This window comes from Mytilus californianus, unplaced genomic scaffold (assembly GCF_021869535.1).
Source record: "Mytilus californianus isolate M0D057914Y unplaced genomic scaffold, xbMytCali1.0.p SCAF_8, whole genome shotgun sequence".
Classification (NCBI taxonomy): domain Eukaryota; kingdom Metazoa; phylum Mollusca; class Bivalvia; order Mytilida; family Mytilidae; genus Mytilus; species Mytilus californianus.
The window spans coordinates 46,804,832-46,822,354 of NW_026262734.1; the positions used below are offsets into that span (position 1 = coordinate 46,804,832).

The 17,523-nt window shown below is 31.7% G+C and overlaps 1 protein-coding gene across 1 annotated transcript; it reads right to left on the minus strand.

Moving 5' to 3' along the window:
- Positions 1-632: 632 nt before the first annotated feature.
- Positions 633-1,568, minus strand: LOC127712052 (uncharacterized). The gene has a single exon (XM_052218244.1). The coding sequence runs from the start codon at positions 1,566-1,568 to the stop codon at positions 633-635; it is 936 nt and encodes a 311-aa protein (XP_052074204.1).
- Positions 1,569-17,523: the final 15,955 nt, after the last annotated feature.

Sequence of the window (17,523 nt, forward strand, 5' to 3'; positions counted from 1 at the left end):
CTTTGATTGATGTATTGCGATGACAGTTTTATTATAAATTATGAACAAAAGTAGATGAGTGGGACAATGCTATACATCAATGCGACAGACACCCAATTACAAAATAAATTTGACCCTAAACAAAACAAACACCAAGGTAAATTAAAAAAGGGAGAGTTCATAAAATAACTAAAAGACGTCTAGAGGGAAACAAACTGAATTCTATTCAATTCATGTATATGTCATCCTGAATATGCATAAACTATTTGCCACTGGACGTTAAACAACCACTAATCAATTGATCTGTAATATAATACAATAATGATGCAATGTACATTGTACGTATATATCAATTACATTATCCAACAACTTAAATATACATGTACATGTACAGTGTATACCCGACCTGTTCAATATAAAAAGAGAAAAAATAACAAAATTATTTCACTCTTTACTTTCATTAGTATCTTTGATCAGATCTGACCGTAAATTAACCAAAGCAGAGCATAAAAGCAAAATGTCATCAAACAGTTTAAAAGATGATACAGGCACAGTCCCACTTAGAATTTTGAAGCCCTTCAATGGTCCTATTACCCTTTCAACAATTATCCGTGCTCTGGCAATCCTTCTTGTGGTTGTCACATTCTCTGCACTTAACTGAGGTTTGTTTTTGTGAACGCTGGCATGTTCAGCTTGACACTCAATGGAAACAATAAGTCGTCTATTGTAAAGCCACGATCTGCCATAATCTCGTCGCCTGGAAGCAAGTAATTCATGAATCCACTTTTTTCTACAATAAATTTGTCACTAGCACGACCACCAAAAGCTTTGGATATGAAAATAATTTGTCCATGTGGGGATATTCCTACTAAATATTTAGCTGTATTATGGGACTTGTATTTGCTGTAAGTTTTACCCCTACTCCTTAAATTAGTTGGTATCTGAATAAATGTTTCAGCACAGTCAATAGTACAAGTAGTTCTGGGATAATTTTCCCTAAATGATTCGGGACAACAGTCTCTTATTGCTTGTCCAGGGAGCCAAACAATCAAGGACTTTAACTTTTCTGCCAACACAGGAAACCACGAATTTAATGTTTTGCAAGCTAAACCACTTGATATATCAAATATTCTGCATAGATCGTCAAAAATTAAATTTAACTTTAGTTTCATGAGCACAAGGAGTAATCCATCTGCTACCTCTAATTGAAAACTGAATGTATTGAAAGGAGTAAAGCATTTCACCAGCGTGAAAAAGACCTCTTTTGTGACCCCTGTATACAATAAAGCGTCATTGTCCGTTAATACATTTTGTGCAGCAGACATAGTTGCTCCATCAGATTTACTTTGAAGTCCCTTATCTTCCGTTAAAACTATATTTGTTTGAGACAATTTAGTCTGAAAATCGGTCCATTCTTTCCCGTACGTGTGATCTTTCTGCGGTAAGAAGTCCGATTCAAGATATTGTGTACTAACAGTAGATGAATCTTCTACAACATTAAAACTACAAATAGCCTCCTGTAGATTCTCAGACGACGTACTTGTGCCTGGTTCACTTTCTAAAGTAGTATCTAATTCTGTTATTTCCATATCGGAATCAGAATCACCAGTTTCTAGTTTTCTTTTTTTCACTGTCAATTTATGTTTTAAAATGTTTCTTCTACCCGGAGTTGTCTTGTTTTCGTACCCCATCTTTAACTTAGGAGAAGGATTCCGATCTGTAGGTTTTCCGTCAATAAAATGTTCAGAACATACATATACGTTTTCGGAAGATCTTTCCGATTTAAAGCTTTTATCCACTCAAGTCGAATCAATTCTTTGGATGGCGTTACATGTAGTCTGTAAGGAATTAAACAGGGACAATAGTCGTGCATTTCACCATGTAATTCACACATTGATTCCTTCCATACAGTTTTTTTTTCCAATTATTGGAACAACCATGAACTGAACATGAGTTCCCACCAGCTCTTTGTAATTATTTTTACTCTCCATAACAAAACGAAAAGGAAAATAGTGGCAAACAAAATGTAAACAGAAGATCGATATTGTTGTGATTAAAACACGTGCGTTATCTATCATTAGTGCTATGGCTGCGGCACCACGTGATAGATTAAAGTCAGCGCACATGATAATTAGGTCAGATCTTGAAAAATGTGTCTATACACAGGTAACTTACATCTGGATGTATTAAATATGTGGTGAAAGCCGGAGGTGGACATCCTGTGTATATGTGATTGCAATTAGCTTTTTTGTTAATTTGTTAAGACGACAGTCGTACATGTATAGAGTGAACCGACACGGATCACTAAACACCAAACACCTAGACTTGAAGTCAACAGTAATCGAAAAATAAAAAAAAAAATAATAGTAATCGATATACAGCACTTGGATTAATTTTGAATCAAACACTATATCGTGTTTCCTCAATTGTCAGTATACACTAATTTTAGGTTGCTATATTTATCTTTATCTGTATATTTTGAATATATATTGAACATATTTAAACATTGGAATTTGAATTGAATATTTCTATAGGTCCTCTCAGTATATACGATGACTTATATATTTTTTTCTGTGTCGTTTGGTCTGTTGCGGAGATTTGTCTCATTTTGGCAATCATACCACTTGCATCTTCTAATTTGTATATATATATTCGGTCCTCTTTCCTTTTCACACGGCTCTTAACGTAATTAGGTCTTCGGGAACCACCATTCAACTGTAACTTGATTTATTATTTTTTTATTTTAAATATCTTATCAGGGAAAAGGGGACTATATTTCGTAATGTGAGTTTTTTTGTCATAAAATTTATAAAGCAAAAATCGCGACAAAAAATAATGCTTGTGTGGTACAAGAAAATCAGAATGATCCATCTCCCCCTTCAGAGATACATGTTCGTTATTTTATATATTATTGCCTTTTAAATGTTGATATTATGTTCATTTAATTATATATTAATCAAGATCACGGACTGGACCTCAAATAAAGTTTGATGTCGACATGCAAAGTGTAAACGACCATACCAAAGTCCAAGTGTAAATCATAATGCACGTGCATAAGTGCTTATCCATTTTGTCTATGCTTGCACATAAAAAAAATAGATGCAAAATCCCATTATACGAACTTTCACTTAAGGTGCTGGTTATACTATCGTGCACAAATATTGAGAATGAAAACATGTTTTGATATTTAACCTTGTTGAACTTATTAATGCGTTCAATTCCTGACCTTGGCAATGTCTCATTTGGATTGAACCAGAAGTACAACCATATTTTTACCCCGAGAATAACCGAAACGACCTCCCCCCACCCTATGATTGGTCGTCAGCTTAGTGGGGGCTGAAATTTGAATACCGAGGCCCGACTGCCATAAACAACAGACGACGAACATCATACAGTGGATACAACATTTGACATGTATGAAAGACGACGATCGACGGACACAAAATGATTGTACTGAATAATTGTAACTGACCACATAACCCTATAAATTAATTTATTTACATAGTTACTTGAACTCGTCCAAGGAATACATTTATGGACAAAAACGAATTCAGTATGTTTACGGTACAAACAGGCACAACACCATTAATGAATACAATTGTGGCTTATACTGTTTAATTCATTTTTAGAGCAAAATTTGATTGATTGAGTGTTTTTTGTTTGCATTTGTTTGCACCTGTCCTAAGTCAGGAACCTGTTGTTCAGTGGTTGTCGTTTTTTTATGGTTTTACACTAGTCATTTTTGGGCTATTTATAGCTTGTTGTTCGGTGTTTGATAATGGTTATTTTTTTACAAATTGTGACTTGGATGGAGAGTTGTCTTATTAGCACTCATACAACAACTTCCTATATCTATTTTGACCATAGAATATCAATTCTTTTTTATTGTCGACATTTTTATTCCTTTTGTCTTGATATTTCTATAATACATACACATTTTAAAAACTGACCACATTCCAACTTTAGAATAGTTGACACAAATCAAAGCCATGCACGCCAATAACTTTATCGGAAGAGAAATAAAACAAAAGCATAATTTTTTGTCCTTTTAATCTTTGTAGATAAGAACAAAACATATGATTATACATTTTTTGTATTATAGTCTTTACAATTGTTAATAACTTGAAATATAAAAAAAGATTATGGCTATTTAATCAGTTTTTCTGTAAGTTGGCTCCTCTCAATCGGTTCACCGATTTTCGGGAATATCAAATACAAACCGGTACGTGCCTATATCAGAGACATATATGTCTCTGCCTATATATTGTTCACATGGTTCTTTTTCTATAGAATTTTGAATTTATGTATTAAATATCAATCTCTACCATAATATGAAAACAATGTACATATAACAACATCCCTTCTAGTCCTAAGTGGCATATTATATATAAAATATATGTTAGTGAGGCCCAAGCGCTTTTGTTGAGAACAGCTTGATGACATACTTCATCAATTGACCACATTTTTATTTATTATAACTAACAAGCATGCACAGAACAACTCTGCAAAGTTTCATGGTGATATCTTTTATACTTTTAAAGATATGAATGTTTGAAATTAGCCAAAAAGTGATAAATGTCCATTTTAAAACTTTATTCAACAAAAAAGTAAAACAGCAATGATACACCAAGTTACAGTTTTCTATACAAATATAAGCAAAGTGATGAAACAAAATAAATTTTGCTTGTGTGAATTAAAAGAAGGAAGATACATGATTCTAAATATGTGAGAAAAACACCTATCAAAGTATTAAAAAAAAATAAGTTCATGTGTCCATATCAATTTTTTTTTTATTTCAATAAAATATAAGACATTATTGCTAAAATTATGTCATATTTATCACCAAATAACAGAATCTTACAATAAAACTCATTTCAATAATTGTATCTTATCTAAATTAGCAAAATATTTTTTTTGATAATAGCAAAGGGAAGTAATAAATATTACAAAATTTGTATAGAAACAATAGCAACTTTTGCATTTTATTTTTTTCTGAAATTCTACAACTCTAAATAAAGGGAAACAAAATTAAATATTAACGATAATTATTTCTACTTATTATTTGAAGTAAAAGCTACAATTTAACATAAAGTTAAGAAAAAAATGTCAAAGAGTTTGAAATATCTTTACCTTGAATTAATTACAGACTGAACAAAAAAATTCGAAAAATATTTATATATTGATTCGATTGCAATTCTATGAATCACTTTTTTAAATGAAAGCATTGATATGATAGTTTGTATTATTTTATATCTCATAAATTCCTTTTCAATAAATAAATAAATAAATGAAAACTTCTTAAAAAGGGGAGATAGTTCATTCCGTCAGAATTCATCAAATTAAAAAAAAATATGTTAAAGTTTTCTTTTCACAATACAAATTATGTAAATATATATTTCTTTTAAACCTGAGTTACATATAAACAATTATTACTTATTTAATGTAAAAAAATATGGCATAAATGAAACATTTAGTGATACCCTGCCATGTTTTGGTTGAAAAAACGGGAGTGGCAAAAAGTAAAAATATGGCATAAGTTGAAAAATGTTTTTTGGATCTAGCTTAAAATTGAACTTTACTTGCTATTTATTGTACTTAACATATGTGCAAAGTTTCAACATAAATCATTCATCCTTTCTAAAGTGCTTTTCGGAAAACCACTGGGGGACGGATGCACGTACAGACAGACGGACACAAAACTGCAATTTTTGTTCGGAGGGTATCACAAAATATAACGCCACTATGTGTGGCGGGGTATAATAAAAGCACAAATAACAAACATCATGAATATAAATATTAAAATGTAAAATGCACAATGTCATTGATATCAAAACATAACTACCACTACACGTACATGTACTATAGATTAGATTCTACATTTTAAAAAATCAATGATAAAATGATAACCACTGATAACAATAACTTTGCTAAAAAATAAACATTGCAAAGCTATTCATTAAAATCTAATATTCAGCATTCATTTGTTCAATTTCATGAATACAAAAAAATAAATTTCAATACATCTGCATTTATGTAAAAATAAAAGTGCTTGGACGGAGCATACTTAACAGACTGATCAACGCATAAAATAGATTGGCACTGGAATAAATAAACAAAAAAAATCCCCAATTATTTGCAATTGGTTCTTTGGCACACATAAAATATAACAAACTCTAAGTGGGAGAACGAAAAAGTTAAGCTATTATAATAAAACAGTTACAAATGAACTAGAGCACATGCCATATCCAATGTTTCTTCATCTAAAGAACTCCACTCATCATTTTCGTGAAAGAGTCGTTTTTGAGCTCCTTTTACATTTGGCAAAGTTTTTTCATCAGAGGATTCCCATTCCTGTATTATTAATTGTTTGTTAGCTATAATGATTGTTTTGAGATGAAGAACCTGTTCCGTGGGACTTAGTTTATTGAAATTTTTCAAAACATCATTAGAATTCACATGCTGAACCTCAGCTAAGGCTCTCCATAATTTAACCTGCTTTAACAGTTGTGTCTTGTTCATGTTGTTAACATATTTTTGTTCTACGGCACAGGTGAAGCTTAGCTTCTTTTAGACTTTCATCAAGTCTACGCTTTCGTTACTGTCTTATCTTCCTTCGTTTAGCTTTTTTTTGTTCTCTCTCTTCTTTATTTTCAAGAAATCGCTTTTTCATTTGTTCTGTTCGTGTTCCTTCTTTTTTACTTTTTTGTGATGCTTTTGTCATTGCTATTTCGCAAACATTCTGAATAGAGAGCTTTGAAGTATTTAACCACTGTACAGGTTTATCTTTCTGTGCAGTTATAAGACTGTTAACATTTACTGGGTTTGAAGATGGAGCTAGTTTCATTTTCCTGAAAAATAAACATTTCTGAACAGTGTGTTCTTGACAATCAAATTTCATATATTATCATATAAAATCAGTTCAGATAGAAATGGCTGAATTTTGATTACTACTTGACACGAAATCACATGAATCAGCGGATGTTTTATGAAAAGCAGAGGAAGCTTACCCTACCAGTTCACCGGTCCATACTCCCGGTTTAAGGAGGTAGAAGATGTGTCTGTTGTAGCTTTAGTAATTTCATTTTGAAAGGATTCTTTCTTTTCTTCCGGCAGAACAAGTTTGTCATTTAGAAAACTTATAAGTTTTTCTTTAACTTTTGTATCATTTCTGGCATTGAAGCACTTTTGCAATTCCTTAAATTTTTTTTATCTTCTGGTAAAGAGCGTCCATATAGCTTTTACATTCAATGCAGTTTTTGTAAAGTGAGAAAGCCAAATAGTTGCAATGTCAATCCATTTGTCAAATGAGGAACTTCCTTCTTAACTTTTAAATTGTAAATTTCAAAATTCTTTGCTGTATGTATTAAACATATGAATTGTCCAGTAGTTAGGTCTGAGAAGTAATAGAATGAGTCGTCTGACGCAGTGTTACTGAGGTCATATAAATTCTCTGGATGCCTAATTGGCCAGTTCGGGATCGGATCTTCAGAGTCTTCAAGTGTAAGGCTGGTTAAGGTGAAAACCAGATGGGAGTAAACTGAAAGAAAATAGATAAAAATAAAGAATAGTCATAAAAACTGCATGCTATGTTTTTTTTCAGGAGAGATTGATATTCCAGGATAAATCGTTCATAATCTTTCATTGAAAATACACATGTACATGTCGGTACATGTACAGTCAGGCCAAAATAAATAGTGTTTCCTATTTCACTTGAAAAAAAATTTGGTAGGGTAGGTAGGTAAAACATTTTAATATATTTTCTGAACTGGATGGGTGAAGATTGATCAGTTGTATGGAATAGTTAATTGTTTATTAGTTTAGATGGAACATTATTTTTTTATTCAGCCACTGTTAATTTAAGTATACCTGAACCTCCCCCTTTTTCCTCCATGATTTCAAACATTTATAATTTTCAAAGAACAAACATTTATTGATTGAAATTGTAACTCATGAGGGTACTTGTGGCTAATCTATGTAACCTTGTATCAAAATAAAGCGAAATATGCAATGTCGAATATAAATTTTCATTGCGATTGTCAACTTCCGGTTTCCATTTTCGGAAAATTCACTGACCCCCTCGCGACTAAATTGACTCGTGCAACTTCAATGTTTGTCCAATCTTGTAATGTTATACATCATTTTCTTCGGAAATAATAATTACTTTCATCTGTGAACGCACTAAGATGTGCTGTCTGTTGTAAGTCGGCAAATCACAAAAAACTTACCAGCTCTGAACCCCATGATCGAATTTTCTGGTGCGACATCCCGTTAAACTCGTTTTCATTGGTCGAAATGCAAAAGGCTCGCCGCACAGCGCCAATGAAAATTATCGTTTTAAAAAAAAAGCGTGAACACCCGCTTAGGATTAATATAGATTAATCTATAATTAAACCGTAATCGACGAGACGCTAATCGATCGATAACCGGGATGCTCTGCATCTGCAACTTCATCACCTCATAACCTTTTTACTTTTTTATCAATTTTGATGAAATTTTGCAGACAAAAAGAATAAATACTGTAGAAGACAAATGCATTTTTTTACGAAAATCGATAACAGTTTGAAAAAAATACAATGAGTAGAAGTTCACTTTAAAACTACCGCTCCCAGATTCCCTGTAAATATTTAGATTTTTTGTGGATGACCCTCACTATATATGTACAATGTCGGAAAATATAAAATTTAGTTGAAACAGGACAAAAAGCGAGGCTCGCCGAACTTTTCTCATGTTTTGTAGCGAGTACAAATAAATTTTATATTTTCAGACAATGTACATATATTGTTTTTAATCCCGAATTTTTTCCCAACACTTGAAAGTTAAAGTTATTAAAGTCATATGAAACTTCAAATTAAAAAAAAAAATAATGCATATGGTTTCTATATCTAAATGGCTAGTTTTAATTATAACACTTATGTACATATACTCTATTTTCCAAAATAAATCTATAATTAGTCCAATCATTAACTTTGTTTTATTGGTTGCTTCCAGTAAACAATTCGCCGATATGTTTTCCGTATGCAGTGAACTCAACGTGACCTTTCTCGTTGGAATTCCCCTTTTTGACGATAAATATTATACTTTTGAATTGGAGCATTCCCCCCTTTTTATCCTGGGTTTGACCCCCTCTATGAGATAGCTGGATCCGCCCTTGCTGTCCATCATTATTTTTATGCTTAGGCTAAATTTAACACCATGATCAGCTGCTAGTTTCAGATTATTTTGTTTTTAAATGTAAATGTCGAAGAACGGGAATTTCAATGAATAGCAACCCCTCACCCCTTTTTTTTTATGAAAGTCGTCGATCATATCAACAGTTAATGATCATTCAAGGTTCACAAATCAAACAAAAACTCTTGTTAAGGGAGGAATGTATATAAATATCAATCAAAACTGTCAAAATGTCTTCAAAATATATACTTACGTTACTTCAATCGGACACTTTCAATCGGACACAGCAGACAAATGGCGCGAAACTATAGGGTAAATAATTTCGAAAGCTATCGGGGTTTTTCACCATTCGAATCTTTATACGTACAGCTGTATACCCCGCTGGATAGTACTATAGTAGACTCATTTTACAGTCATCAATATTTTATATTTGCGTAACCATTAAAGAATAATTATCAGAATTTTATTTGGTTATTAAAAGGACGTATATTAGTTAGTTATACGACCTTGGTTGGTGCAAGGATTTAATATAGTATTGCTATATACAAATCCTTAGTTATTCCATACAAATATTTAAACAGTTATTATTTGTGTTATCTATTAGCTATTTATGGAAGAGAAACAAATGTTAACAAAGAAAACAAAGACGTGTATCTACAGTCCAGTTGCCGATAATGTCTGGTTATTATTTAATGTTATTCATTATGTTTTTGCGTTTTTTTTTATAATTTCGATTCCTCTGCTATTCAAAGGGAAACAATCCTCATGTAATTTTAATACACTGAAAAGTACTGGATAAACATTCTATCGATGAACTGACGTGTACTAAAATGTACTTAACAGTACTGGATTTACTGCAAGGCGTTTTTTCATAATTACCTAAACCAGTACCGACTGGTACTTAATCTATCGCGATAGTTGGTGTACTGAACACGTACTGAACACCTGAAAAAGATCTTGACGTTTTTCCTTGCGGTAATTTCAGGCATTTAAGAGTTGTTCAGTTTAAAATGACCGTTTCAGTAATACAAATTAGTTACTAGTGTTATGTTTTGAGGGCACCCTTCGCGTGGTGGACTACGCTTTACGGGCACCCTTGGCGTGGTGGACTACGCTTTGGGCACCCTTTACATTGATATAACGTTACTGTTACAGATAGGGATTTGATCAAATACTAGTGTACCATTGTTTCATATTTACCATGTTTACAGGTAAAAAATACAGATATGTACAAATTGCATATAAGGTTATTAATTTAATTCATTTTTGTAATAAAATTAACACTTCTAGACTCAGCTAATAGAATCTTGATGGTGCAACTGTTTCATCAATAACACCAGTTTAACACTTTTATACTAAATCATTGCTGCTGATTGTCTATATATAGCTACGTATGTGTAATGAAAGTGTCAAGACTTGCATGAAAAGGAGCATATGCATTGCTTTTAGCTGCACAAAAAAAAATAGATAGTGCCAAATACCTTTTGGATCTGACATGTTTATACCAATCCAATCTACCCTGGGATTATTATACAATAATTTAATTTTGGATGTAAGACGTCTTCTGATTGGGTAAAGTTTATTTGTCCATCAGCTCATAGATATAATTTTGTCATGTTACCGTAACGTCATCAACGTTTTTTTTATGATTTACTCCTTAGAAATGGAATATATAATTAAATTATAAGGAATGACTGTATTTTTTAAATAACCTAAAAATGTTGTTCCCACTTTTAAATAACCCGCTACGCAAGTTATTCAGTGTGCTCCACATTTTTGAGGTTATTTCTTCATAGATAGAAAAAAATATTAGTCATTCCTTAAATATATAATGTCCCAGAATTACCTTGGCTCATAACTGCACAAAACTTTTTATGCTTTTCATCTTTTGTTCCATTTAATTTTGTATTTTTTTTACTTGATTGAAACGTACTAATCAAAATTATACTAGCTTTTCTCTTAATTTAATTTAAGTTCTTTTTATTTAGATAACAACATCAAGAAACCCGTCGTTAATTCACACCCACTCCGTCGTCTCAACTGGTTGAATAGTAAAAGTGGTCAAACTTTAGTAAGAAAATATAAACAAACATCTGATTGTTTACATTATGTTCATCCCATGCGTCGTAAAAGTATAACTCAAACGATCGCCTGGTTCCCTTTCAAATTGTCTTTAATTGAAATTCGTAGAGGTACAAAGTCGATAATGCCCTTGTTAGATATAATCATAAAACGTATTTGTACGCGGTCATTTCAAAAATGTTTAAACAGACTTTCGAAATTCAATAAAATGTTGGCCATTAAAATGTTTATTTCGTCTAAAGGAAATGGTCTTGCTAAAAGATGAATCGCAGAACCTATCTTAAATCACAGCAGGGCATTATAAAATATGATGGAAAACGCGCATGGTGCCACATTTATTTTTAAAAAAAGGACAGGACGTCAATAGAATACGACAGGACGTCATGCCATGCCTAAACCTCCTGTAGGAAAGACTAATTTAAAGTAGAATGAAAATATTTCCAGCAGATTATTTATTTATATTAGACAGTTTTCATTGAATACACGTAGTTTGCAAATATGCCAAACAAAATCAATTCTAGTATGTTACAAACGTGAGTCCCGTGAAGAAGTTAAGAATGCTATTTGATAAATTATATGATATTGATAATGGTGTGGATCTTCCAAGTCCGCACTACCAGTTTATGTTTTTGTTCCTAGAATCATCTTTCATTGCTTATATTTGTCATGGAAGAAAATTACATTAATAAGAAAGTAAGTAACAGTCACAGAATATTGAAACTTTTGAATGGTAACTATGATGCAATTGCCTTTTTCCCCAATTCTCTTCAGTGGCCTTGCTTTGAATATCGAAAAAACTAAATAAAACACTTGCAGAACCAACAGAGCAGTTTCTCATATCAGTAATGGTAAAAGCAAATACATGAAATAGAACTACAAAATGGCAAGACAGGCCAAGAAAGAATGGGAAAGAATGAGAAAGTCTTGATTGGAATCTCGAGTATCTATAGAGACATGATCAATATTCTCAATCGTTCAAAAGCTTAGTGTTATGACTGAACCTACCCTATCCATTCAATCGTGGATGAGCCAGACATCTAGACCCAGATTGTTCAATACGAAGACAAGTATATGCAGCAGTTCAAATATGAAAAAAAATGACGGACGACCACAAATAGATCTGTTAATGGCAATGAAAAACAATTGTCCAAGCAATTTGAATAAAATGAAAAATGTGCATAGATAATGTTTCCTCATTTTATCTCGTCCACAGTCCCTGGACACACGTGATCTGAACTACTAATCGAATATGCTACACGTTACAGCAACCTCAATTTTATCAGTTTTAATGTTGTCTTTTCTGGTACCAAATCAATCTTTGAAATAAATGTGAAAAAGTGATAATATTGACTTTATAAGTCCAAAAGAGCTACAGCAAACTTAGAATTGAAAATAACCAAACGTTTCTTATTGACAACGAAGAGTATGCTGTTTTAAGAAGAATGTTGAGACTTTTAAGAGATCATATCTCAATAATAGCTTGTAAATATATTGAAAGCATAGAAATCCATAAGTATTTAAGAAAAAGAACATCGTTTTAAGCCATAAAGACATCAGCGGTGGCAATGATTATGGTGTTTAATTTTTAGTGCAAAATGTAAATTCCTAACCTATTGATTGTATATAATATATATTGAAGATTATTTACAACAAGAACTCTTAAAAGAATTTGTAGACCTCACAAGATTAGATCGTGTTTGCAAAGGTCAAAATTAGTAGTACATGATATAGCTTTTGTTGTTATTGCATGTTATTAACACCTCCATAATTTTTTTGAATATTGATTTCATAGATACAATGGCATAGCAACATGGGGCACAAACTTACTTTAGCCACTGAAGTTACTTCCATCTTAATCCTGTTCCTTCCCAGCAAAACTTAAAGAGCACTTTGAAGCCACAACAGATATATAACAATGAACTGCGACAGCTGTTTTTTTCTAAATCTATTCATATGTGAGAATGATAAACTTTAAAAGACTGTTTAATCGTGCAATTTTTAAACTACATCAGACATCCGTTCACTCAGGTGTGTTACAACAATGTTACATCCACTTTAAGTTACTTTTCAACTTTCTGAAGCAATTGAATTATTCATGATTTAGGTCTTAACCAGTTTCATACGCAAAGATTGCTGGTTAATTATTTACATCAGATGTGCGTTTCATCTGCATAAGACTTATATATGTCACTCGAATCAAACCAGTTGAAAGGCAAAATCGATAACGCAATTAAGGTCCATTAATATAATACATACTAATGTATACCAAACACTGTTCCAAATACGGCTAAGGTCGGCAATGCCTTGGGGTAGAAAAGACCTAAGTGTTTCGAATATAACATGTATAACAGTATACAAGAAATTAAGTTTGTTTATAGAAGTTAAAATGTATGCACGAATTAAGACCAAGTAACATTAATGGACGTCACTTAATGAAAGTAAAGTAACAAAAATACCTAAATCCGAAAAAATTCAAAACGAAAAATCCCTAATCAAATAGCAAAATCAAAAGCTCAAACTATTCAAACGAATGAATTACAAATGTCATATTCCTGACTTGGTACAGGCGTCTTCTATGTGGAAAAATCATTCTCAGGTAAATTCAGGTCAGTATGACTAGAAGATCTGTATCTTAGCGCTAAGCTTAATGCCTTGCTAAGAGATAGTTAAATAGTGTCATTCTTAGATTAAGAAACATGCTATCACCATACAAAAAAAAAAAAAAACACATTAAAGAAGAACAGGAAAATAAGACGTGACATTGAAAACGGAAACGTCTCTGTTCATGATAACCCATGGATTCAGACGTGATGTTCCCAATGCATGTACCCTCGTTATATAAAATAGTTGCTCCTTGAACATGTGTGATTTACTTCCCTATTTGACCGAAGTAAAACCACAGTCGACGAAACAGTTGATTATACGTAAATTGTCTTAAATGTATTTATTAATACCATCATACTCGTAACAGTTCAGAGTACTTATCTTAAACAATGTTTAGTTTTCTTGGTTAAGTCTGTTTCTTAGAAACTGTAAGCAATAGGTCAACTATATTTTGTGTATTGAATGATTGTAAGGTTGATAGTAAAGCTTTATATTAAGGACTATCAACATAATATCAATGGTTATTAAAGAAGGCGAGACATTTCAGCATGTGCACTCTTGTTACCATAAGCTATGCTATCTGCCAAATACATAGAATGACGCAATGACATAACATGTAAATCAAATAATTTAATAAAATCTTCACAACGACAATTTTTTTTGTAGTAAACAACCTATGTTTTAATTAATTGCCTATAGCGCCCTTGGTGCTTTGATAATTTAATACTAAGGAAGTTGGAATACCCAAAGTGAACTACATGTATTTACCTTTGACAGAAAAAAACCAAATGAAACCTTATCAATTACTGGTATAATTGCATGTATAAAGTTGACCATGCTGAGACGATCATATGGAATTATATAAAAAAATTAATTTGAATCAACAGTATTTGTAGATTTTTATGTTTAGTATTGTCAGTTTTGGTTGAGACTATAGTATTATTAAAGAAAATTATTTTTGGAAGAAAAAAACATGTCGGAAGCAATAATGTGACAGAACAGACTGGGTTGGTGTGGGCTGCTTTCATGGGAATTCAATAAAAATAAAATTGAGAATTGAAATGAGGAATATGTCAAAGAGACAACAACCCGACCAAAGAGCAGATTACAGCTGAAGGCCACCAATGGGTCTTCAATGCAGCAAGAAAATCCCGCACCCGGAGGTGGTCCTTAGCTACCTTTTATGCATCTTCCACCTCAGAGCTATCAGCTCTTTGATTCAAAAATATAATAAAAAGTATGGGTCACCAGACTTTTTTTCACGCTACAGGTTGTGCAAAGTTGTCAGATTTTGTATAGATTCTGCATGGAAAATCCAATTTTGTGTGATAAAAAGAAAACTACACCATAGAAGTTTAAGATAAAATGTGAGAAGATAGACTTATAACATGCTTTCAGATAAGAAAAAGAAAAAAATAGGGTCACCAAACTTGTTTTCTTGCTACATATCATGCATATTAAAAATAGGTAATTTCACAACACTTTCTATTATAAAATTACTTTATCTGAGTTTTCTCCCCTACTATCTTAGTTATCTCTCCTTATTTGTCAAAGTTGAAAAAAATGAATCAAACACAGATATTGAAATATGGTGGTTTTTTTTAAAATTACAGCTGTAAATATGATAAAATACATAATTTGCATATTTACATTAAAAGTCTTACACATGAATTACATACTACATTCAAAATTAGCACATTTCATTAAAGATCTAGACCACTTGTTATCTGCTACTTCAAAATCCAAGATGGAGGAAGACACCAGAGCCACCTTAAATAACATTCTATAATAAAATCATCCAAGATACTGTATCATTTGAGAGCAACACCTTACAGGACTGTTCATCTTGTTAATCATGGAAATATGTCTCATTATCCCAATATAGTGGTTTGAGCGTACCATATATATTTTCTTTATTTTCAGCTTTCTAATGAATTTATGCCATGAAGCGTGTAAAAGTTACTACATTTAAACAGTTAGAGTCTGCTGATCATGTTGAAGGTATGATTATGTTTCTTGTTGATACCCTGCTCTTAGTCTAGAATAAGGGCTATTTTGTAATGACTCTCTATTCAGCTCATTTGTATGTTCAATAGATATTTTCATCACACTTTTCGTAGAAACTACCGAACCGAATGCCTTCATACATAGTTGACAAACTTGACAGTAGTGAGTGTTAATATGTAAACACTTCAAATTTGTCATATACAGGTATTCTGTTTACTAATACATTGACATTTTGATTTATTGTATGAACTAGAAATTTTCTACACACTTTTCTTTAAAAACTTCAAATCAGAATGTCTATATTTGTTCAGCAGATCAATAATGATGAGTTGTTGTGTTCTCCTGCTTTTTGGATGTCAGACATCAAGTTCCTGTGTTCATATATTTTGATTTAAAAGTGGGGATATACTTTTATGGGTTGGACAATTTTTTTCTCGTGACAAATATCTATTTTCAGCTTTATTCTATTAGAAAAAAAATATTCTATAACATACATGTATATGAAGAAGACTTATTTGTTAAACAAGAAGTTGAAAGACCGCACCAAATTAATTACTTGTCCTTTGGACTCCTACTATAGAATAAGAGGAGTGAACATGAATAATTTTATTTATCTTGCATGACATAATTATTGTTGTTTTGTAGATAGTGACACCGAATTTGAAGATGACTACATTGATGTTAGAAATGCAAAGCGCAAAATAGGTAAGAACAAAGAAGTATTTAAGATATTTATATATTATGTATATCACATGTATCATGTATGTTTAAGACATGAAGCTTGGACACAAGCCTGACAGTATTTTCTAAGTTAGAGGGAAATTGGAAAAACTATTTCATCTCATTTTCCATGTTTAATGGATAATAGGACATTTTTTTCTGTATTTAACATTGATATGTATACGGTATTATTTAAGTTTTTCAACACAATAACCATTATGAGATTTTATGAAACTTTGACAGATGCTTCCTTGTGATCAAAAGATTGAATCAAGAACGATATTTTTAAATTATTTTGTTCACAGACCACTGAACATAAGTCTTATTAGAAAATGATAGTGCTAGTGGGGCATCCATGTACTACGGACACACTAATATATTGACTTCTTTATTAATACTTTTTCCTAAACAATAAGAAATGTTTTAATCAGCATTAGTTTATCCCAGTGTAAAACATTTCTTTCTGGCATGTCTAGTAAATGTATTTAATTTGATAAAATAGTTTTAATTATTCATATATATTTTAATTTTTTGCATTTAATTATTTGTTTTGATTTTTAATCAAACAATTTTAACAGTATTCTATGTATATGCTGACTTGTATGCCGAAATCTATTTGTTTAATGTACTGAAGGCTTATTAACCATGTGAAACGATAAGGGGTCAATTAAAAAAAATCAATAATCTACTATCAGGACAATGAAATCTCAACAGACATGACAGATCAATCAGTTTACAAGTCTGTAGTATAATAGTCCCAGTGTCAAAAAATAAAAGTTTTTTATATTGTCACTGATTAAAAGATTTAGCATATATATATAAATGTATCAATGAGACTTCACTATTTTTGTCGAGCCTGCGACTTTTGTCGCTGAAAGCTCGACATAGGGATAGTGATCCGGCGGCAGCGTTAGCTAACTTCTTAAAAGCTTTATATTTTATAAGCTAGAAGACCTAGATGCT

Excerpts from the sequence above, each read along its gene's own strand:
- LOC127712052 (XM_052218244.1), bottom strand. The coding sequence starts at position 1,568 with ATGGAAATAACAGAATTAGATACTACTTTAGAAAGTGAACCAGGCACA.